This window comes from Schistosoma mansoni, chromosome 3 (assembly GCF_000237925.1).
Source record: "Schistosoma mansoni strain Puerto Rico chromosome 3, complete genome".
In the NCBI taxonomy this organism is placed as follows: Eukaryota; Metazoa; Platyhelminthes; class Trematoda; order Strigeidida; family Schistosomatidae; genus Schistosoma; species Schistosoma mansoni.
Genome location: NC_031497.1, coordinates 18,664,769 through 18,673,086, shown reverse-complemented (window position 1 = coordinate 18,673,086; position 8,318 = coordinate 18,664,769). Strand labels below are relative to the sequence as shown.

At 31.7% G+C, this 8,318-nt stretch overlaps 2 protein-coding genes across 2 annotated transcripts in view; one reads left to right on the top strand and one right to left on the bottom strand.

Moving 5' to 3' along the window:
- Smp_138240 (hypothetical protein) overlaps positions 1-4,796 on the top strand; it is an 11,614-nt gene extending 6,818 nt beyond the window's left edge. Inside the window, exon 7 of the mRNA XM_018799505.1 lies at positions 3,678-4,796. Coding sequence (XP_018651287.1) covers positions 3,678-3,948 — 271 coding nt within the window. The 3' untranslated portion in view covers positions 3,949-4,796. The remainder of the gene's footprint in view (positions 1-3,677) is intronic.
- The window catches only part of Smp_029670 (hypothetical protein), a 22,891-nt gene continuing 17,800 nt past the window's right edge, over positions 3,228-8,318 (bottom strand). The window contains exon 4 of the mRNA XM_018799504.1: positions 3,228-4,796. Coding sequence (XP_018651286.1) covers positions 4,566-4,796 — 231 coding nt within the window. The 3' untranslated portion in view covers positions 3,228-4,565. The remainder of the gene's footprint in view (positions 4,797-8,318) is intronic.

The window sequence follows — 8,318 nt, the reverse complement described above, 5'->3', positions numbered from 1 at the left end:
AAGATGTTTGATTTTATCAACAAGTGCATCGATTCCTAAATTTACATGCATTAAACTATGTACTTTGCCTTTAACCTGACCATTTTTCGGATTATTAATTTGGATATATAATTGTAGAACCTGAAGAGAATTTATCGAAAAGAATATTCTTCGTTCAAATATTAGTCTTTTAATATGATTGGGATTTTTAAACGATTAAAATATAAAATTCATATGCGCTATTATGATTGATTCTAAGTCATATAGTTGTGAACGAGAATACAGATGGAAACAACCAACTGTATTTTATTACGAAATTACAGAATATCTTGGTAAAATATGAGAACCATACATTGAATACTTCATTTGCAAATTTCCATCATTTGTCCTTCACAGTCTATATGATTCTTCCTAATCGCAATTCTTTTCTATTTCGTTTTTTTATTCTCTCACTTGATCTTCTTAGCCTTATCTTGCCATGCTTTCCACTACCGATTGGTGTTACATACTACTTACGTCTATCGAAATAATTAGCATACACCACAATATCATCCAACAATCTGTTACAAGTCTCATGACCTATCAGTTTTTGTTTCAATCCTTTATATTACTAATAGGTAGTTTCAATTCATGAGGTTAAATGTTGCGACGTTTGTTTTTCCTAAAACCATTAGTTTGGTGAGTATTAACTCATGTGATACTAGAGATACAATTAAAGTGTTATTAATTTGTGACATGGTGTCATTCGCGGTATGAAATAAAGCTGCAAAGGGCTGGCTTCTGTTGGTCCTTCACAACTCCCTGGCTGGGATCCGAGAGATGGTGCAACACAGTGGCTAGAGACGTTATCAGACATAACTCAGAATAGAAGCCAGTGACGATCCTGCTGTAACCTTCTTTCACTTTCTTCATGAAAAGTCGTTGTAGCTTCCTTAACTAAAAGGATTCTTCTGGTTGTACCTTTCCGTTTTCCCCATTATTATTCTTATTATTACACTAACGTACACTAATCTGTGGTTGTTATTGTTCTCTTTTTATATGCACCTTATCTTCTTTTTCTCTTCCCATTCTCATTTTGTGTGGCGCATATATGTCTGGTGCCCCCTGGTACTAATATTTATGTGTTCAAATAAATAAATATGCATCAAATATCTAAATATATGTAACCACCAGTGTAAATCATCTAAAATTTATCTAGAAAATCATTCACTTTAAATAAATAATTTATCTTGTCTTTGAAACAACGTAGTCCAAAGTTTAAACGTAATAATTAGTGATTATGACCTCATCACAAAGAAAGTGACCTATGGTGTCATTGAAGAATTTTATGGAATAAATTGAAGTGTTTCCAAAAAAGAAAACACTGACTTCGCCTTAGTACATAAACACTAAGTCAGTCACTTAGTCTCAACATAAAACCTGGCACATATACACATCGATTGCTGTTATCATATCCCATTAGCACACAGAGATCAAAATGTCAGGTCGAATTCTAAAATAGTGAAGGTAATAACAGTACCAGTGGAAATAGGAAAGATTACGCATCGAAGATACGACTCGAAAAGAAAATATCATTTATTGAAATAAAAACACAAAAAGTTATGATGAATTCATAAGCTCAGAGTTGCAGGAAAGACATAGAATGCATCCACCTGCACCAATGAGAACGATTTTGAACCATGTCATTGAAAGCCTCTGACCACTGGTTATGATAATGAGGTGGGCCCCAACCAGATAGTATACTGCTAATATCATTACTCAGTTCAACTGTCATTAACTTGATGGACTAATGTCATGCTTTAGTTTGGCTGCCTCTGATTTTCTTACAGTTTACTCCTACACCAAATAACATCACTCATTAAGGTAGACGGTGGTTCGGCACGCGTAACACATCCTGACCATAAACACTATGGTGAGTCAACACTTAAGTAGGTTTTAAAGAATCTCTTCTCTATAAATAGATCCTTTTTAACAATTCTGTGTACGACTAATAATAGATCGTTTATCAAATAAAAGTGTAGAAATGCATGTTTTTTGTCGTGAATTTGCATTTACTTTAGTTCACTTAGTACTTTTGAACACAATCGATTAACTTGTTGTTTGATTTTATGAGGTTTGAGTGACCTCTACAGGATAGAGATCATAGAATCTATTAGATTAAACATTTTATCCATTACATTATAATGTATACATATGAAATGACATTTCACAGAGAGGTATTTGGTTACTGTAATTACAAGATAACAATATTTATTACTCCTTTATCCGCCTAAGTACTCTTAGATTTTGTTTATTTTGGAAGACTTATGTCATTTCAGAATATAGAACTCTATTATTGTTAATCGTTGATGTTCTTATTGGATAGAGTCGTGTCACTGTTTTCTGATTTATACTTTATGTTGTAATGTAATTCTTATCAATTTATTTAATTGACACATTTTATCTATATCCTATCTAAATTATAGGTTCTAGTCATGTTAGGTTATCTGTAGCACAGGTAATATGTTCGTCTGTCTATCAAAGTGTGAATATTTCCTGAAGCAATTAGTTGTTTATCATTTTCGGCCAATAAAACTAATTTTGGAGGTAGACGATATGGTTAGATTTCTAGTGTCTGATCATATTCGGAATAACAACTCAACATTGGATAAAAAGCAATACAATCCTCAACTAAACTTTCAGTCCCCCCCACAATTACTCTTAACTCAGTTCCCAATTATTGAAGAAATATAGGAAAGGAGACGCTTTACTACGATTCAAAATGACGATTATTTATTGGGAAAAGCGTATTTATGGGATTTTTTTTAGGGTATTCTTAAGAGTTAGCCATTGTAGATGCGACCGAATTTGTTATCGCTGACTTGCATGCAAGCGGTTTGAAGATTAATAACAGCTTATCTCGACTAATTTGAGCCAAATCTTTATTGAGCCAGTGCATGTCCTAACAGATTATAGATAACTTCAAAACATGCTCACATATAATGAAAGCATGAGTTTAGTAATGTCGAGGGCAGGCCCGTAGTTATAGTTAGAAAGTGATAAGTCAGTTAATAAGAATATAGACAATCATTGACCTAGGTGGTTGTAGTATCTGTTGCTTAGCCTCAGCTACTGACTACTCTGATATGAGTTCGTAGCTACAAGAGAAATAGGTTAAAATAAGACAGACCTAGGGGTGGTCAAACGAAAACATACAATTAATCCATGAAACTATTGGACTGAATCACGTTAAAATGTACAAATTTATTGATTGAAATTCAACCTATAGTCCGTGCTCTATGCTAGAAGGCCTACGTAGTTCAAAATCGGTCACAAGATCATATACACATTCACTTTTTTTTAATCTCCCTTCAAGTATTAATTCTATTCCATACTGACTATTCCGCGATTGTATCCATGTGTGTTTAATTCTCACCATCATTAATACTATTTGTTTTCTGTACTTATTGATCTAGTCTGACAAATTAAATGCTGCCCAAGGTTGTTTATAATTGATTGACCGTGAAAAGGTCAATAGTTTATCATTTATATTGGTTCCGAAATTAATCCACTATTTTCTTTTCTTATTTTCGTCTGCTTATTCAGATAAACAGATTCATGAGTGAAATTTCTTTGAACTCACAACTTTTCAACATCTACTAGTTATTCAATATTTTTTGATCTCATTGTTTTTTTTTTGGAATTTCTACCATATTTAGAATGAAATGGGAAAAAATCAAACAGTTAGAAAATGAAAAAGATTTATACGAAATGCGATTAAAGAAAAAACTAACAGACAGTATAAATCAATTTAAAAAATCCGAAAACCATACAGACATTAAGATAAAAAAGGAACAATGCTACACAGAAGATGATAGTGGCGGTGATTATAGTAATAATAATAATAATAATCATAGTGATGACGATGATGATGATGAAGACAATATCTCCGATGAATTAAATAATTTCCGAACAAAAAATACAATTTAAATGAAATAACGAAAGACATTGTCTTTTCCTGTGTTCTTTTTTTCACATACATACTCAATTATATCTGTATATATGTGTTTATGGAATGAGTGTGTATGATGTTATTTGTTATGTAAAAAATAATTTTATGTATAAGAAATAAACTACTTGCTAGTTTATAAGTAATATGCACATTTGCTATAAAGTGTGTACAATGTATAAACAGGAGGATGATATATACATATAAGCAGTATATATCTAAATAATTAAAAAATTTCTTTTTCTTTACAGTCTTGTATTATTTATCATTATTAAAGTCCCTGCCATTATCTAGGCTTTTGATTTGATAGTGCTATGGAGTATTCTGTCTTTTTCTTTATGCAAATAAAGTAAATTGAGTGCTGTTCTCTTTTAGTTAGATTAATTTTATACACGACAACAATTAGGAATAAGCATGATACAGTGGAGAGGATGTAGTCGATTATACAAAAAATGTGAATAGATTGTGAAAGGCAAACAGGTATATGAGAATAAAGTTGTTTATATCTTATTGGATAAGGATTATTATACGATTGATATATTCATCGGGATCTGTAATGGAATTTTTATATATAAATATTTGGTGTTTCGTTTCCGTTTTAGTCAATAAATTTCTGTGGTGATGCAATCGGTTTTTCATAGCCGAAATAGATACGTGAATGCATATGTCTTCTCCCGAGTAAATGATCAATTTGACGTGTAAATCCAGCATCGAAAACATTTTCAGCTAATTTAATGAGTGTTCCATTGTTTTCTGTAAAACTATTCATTAAATTTGTATATCGTATCCGCCAATCAGGATTCTCACTTGGTACTACTAATGTACCATTCTGTTATGAATTAAAGAGATAAAATGAGTAATTTCTTGTGATAAATAAATATAAGATAACAAATATGGTGGAGATTTGTTGCCCAGGTGGATGATTTTGGAGGAATTTTCTTCTCTGAGCTGGATGGTTTGGTCGCGAAGCTTTCATCATCCTTTAAACAACATCATCAGCACCTGAAATTCGTGCTGCTGATGTTCAAAATAATAATGAAAGCTCCTCGACCGAACCATCCAGCTCAGAGAACAAAACTCCACCAAGATAACAAGTAAAAAGTCTTACTATAATCAGATCTATAATCATTTCCCTATTCTACAGTTGATACCACACATATTTGAGATGTGCTATTTTGTTGTGAACTATACCAGATATAAAAATCGAAGTATTAACGTGAGAATTTAACAAAATGAGTGAACTTGACAAATATGTTTCAGCCGAACTTGTACTAATAGCTTTTAATTTAGTCCTTACCCGATAACTATTGAGAAGATGAAACGAAACAAAAAATTTGTTCCCTTTGTTTGATCGACAGTGATTCATGGGAAATTGTTTTGATCTTTAATGTGTCTTCAAGAATTAGCTAACCAGGAAAATAGTTCCTTTGAGCCTGTTCCAGTGCGACAACTGTGATTTTAAAATTCCAAGTAGTGATCATGTCTTTAAAAAAAGCTCGCTTTTGGCTATTTTTTGGAAATACATTTCCCAGCACTTTTATATCCATGTTTCACATTTTAGCCAACAAAATTTATATGTGTTCTCGTCTGTCAGCTTGAAGTATCCACCGGTAACAGGACAGTTCTTGTGTGAATGATACAGAAGAGGTTGTTAAGTACTGAATGAGCATTAAAATTCTGTTCGGTAATTCATCAGACAGTCTTGAAATTTTGATTTTTGTTCTTAACTAACCGCCACTTTATATTTGTTATTGATCCTGCAGTTTGAAAACCATACCAGACATATGTATGTATGTGGTGTTTAACGTAGTATATTTCATGTAGAAACACGTCTGTTTTATTGTGAACTACTTAAAGTGTACGTAGAATTCAGTATTAACGTCCATTTAAGATGGATCGTTAGGTTTATAATGAAAATAATATAACTATGGTGGATACCAGAATTGTTAGTGAGAAAAATACACACACACCAATGAGTCTTATGTATGTAGTGAAACAAAGCTCTTAAACACATCCGTCATATAAACCAGTATCCAAGGTAGATTTTATGCCCCGTTTCTACTTGAAACCAGAATATGACGAACTGAACCGATTTATATAGGTACTAAATTCTATATTGCGACTTACTGACTAACTTGTAACTCATTTCCTTTTTTAACAACTACTAACTAAATACTTATGTATCCCTATAAAGTAGAATAATGTAATCCATAATAGAAGACGGAATGTACGTTTTAGTAGTTGAATTCATGAGTCAATTTAAGCTAGACCACCATTGAAAACCTGGAAGCACTGGATGACCGTTTCTTTATAGTATGGGACTCCTCAGCAGTGCGCATCCACGAATGTACATTGTCTTATTAATTATTACAAGATACGACATTGCACAATAGAAATTTACAGATGATAACGCTAATTAGGCTGATACAAATGAATTGTGCTTTGTTCCTAAGCAAATTATTTCTTCTCTGTTTGCACGTTAGAAGTATGAGACAACTTGAATCGATACAGAAACAATAAAAAATGTGACAATTTTCAAAATTGTTTCAGGCAGATGATAATAGTTAGTTCTTATTTCTCTGCAATTGTAAAAACCTTAATGTAACAGTATCAGAGCGTAAACCAGTCATGATCATGAAGAGTCATACCATTTTTTAATATTCAAATGATCATCTTATCATTAATTGAGTTAATAATATCTTGGATTTCGACTTTTTATAACAATACTTGTAATATCTTATACGAATATTCGTCAAGATTAGAACGAATAGCTTGACAAAAATTGGGCGCCGAGTACAGAGAAGTCATTATGTGTGAAAATTATTACCCCGAAGAAGTTCAGACAAGTTAGCTGGACGAAACGTTGGAATTATTTAAATTTCAATCGCTGAGATTATTCCAAATATAACTTTCACATATAATGGCTTGTAATATCTACTGAAAGAAATTAATGCGAAAAATGTTTCTTTTCGGAACAGTGTATATTCAGCTTATTATCATGCATACATTAAAGAAACAATCTAGTCTCACTGTCAAAAAATAGTACTGTTCATTTACTAAAAATATATATTCTATGATCATCTACAAAGAACTAACACAGACTATTTACTAGCTGATAAATCTACTGTTCACAATGAATCAACAATCTGTGTTAGCTTTCTACGGAACTACAAAATAAAGAAGACTCAATCAATTAGAATATCATTCACAACTAGTAATAGACTATAATATTCTTCATACTGTATAACTAACCATAAATTAAGAAAAAATATCCATTGAATTTAGGCTGATATATATATATATATATATATATATATATATATATATATATCGCTTTTTACTCACACACACATCTTGTGATCCAACTGATCACGCGTTTTCACTACACACTAGTCGTGATTAGTCTATGTGTGAATTTAATTTAATTTATATGCCTTTATTATTGGTCTACCTCAACTCTCCCCTACTAGTGATTCAAAAATAACAACAGATATATGTATATTGGTACCAACTAAATGGGGAAAAATCTACCATCCTGTTTTTCTTCAATGAGGAAACAGAGAGATGAGACAAACCCCAATACATCACACAGTTGAGCACATATTTCAATCTTGTATTTACGGTTATTCTTTCTTGAGACATAAAAAATTTAAACAAGAAAGTGTTTATTCTATTCCTTTGAAAACTAACAAACGATAGAGAGGAAGAGCAAGAGCTACACACACGACTCATATTGTACTTCTTATAATCAATGGTAATTAGGTATAAAATACCAACCTAAGTACACATTAATGTAAATCATGATGATGATAATGGTAGTTTTATTTATTATTTAATTCCAATGAAAATAACGCACATTTCTACATTATACACGAAAATACTTCTTTCAATTATCGTAATATTATAGAATCGATAGATTGTGGTTACCAGCGGAATCTAGGATATACACTTCGTCTTGCTTGAAACTTGTTAGTTGAATGTACCTACAGTCTAACATAATAGTGGTCACGCATTTGAACTTGAACCAAATGTCAAATGTGTTATCTATGAAACTATTCAACTAAAACAATCATTAATTTCTAAGACCAGTATTCATTGAATTGGTAAAAAAAATTTGGTATTTTCTCATCGTTAATATTAAAGATTCCAATTGATCAGCTGCTCTTAGCATATGTACATCTTAACATGATTATCCTGATATTTTCATTTAGACAAAAATTCATGTTATCAATGTAATTCACGGAGAAAAACCCTCTATTTAAACTTATCTCTTATTGAGATGATGGAGAAGATTTGTAGCTCACGTGGGTGATTTTTATGGAGTTTTGTTCTCTGAGCTGGATGGTTTGGT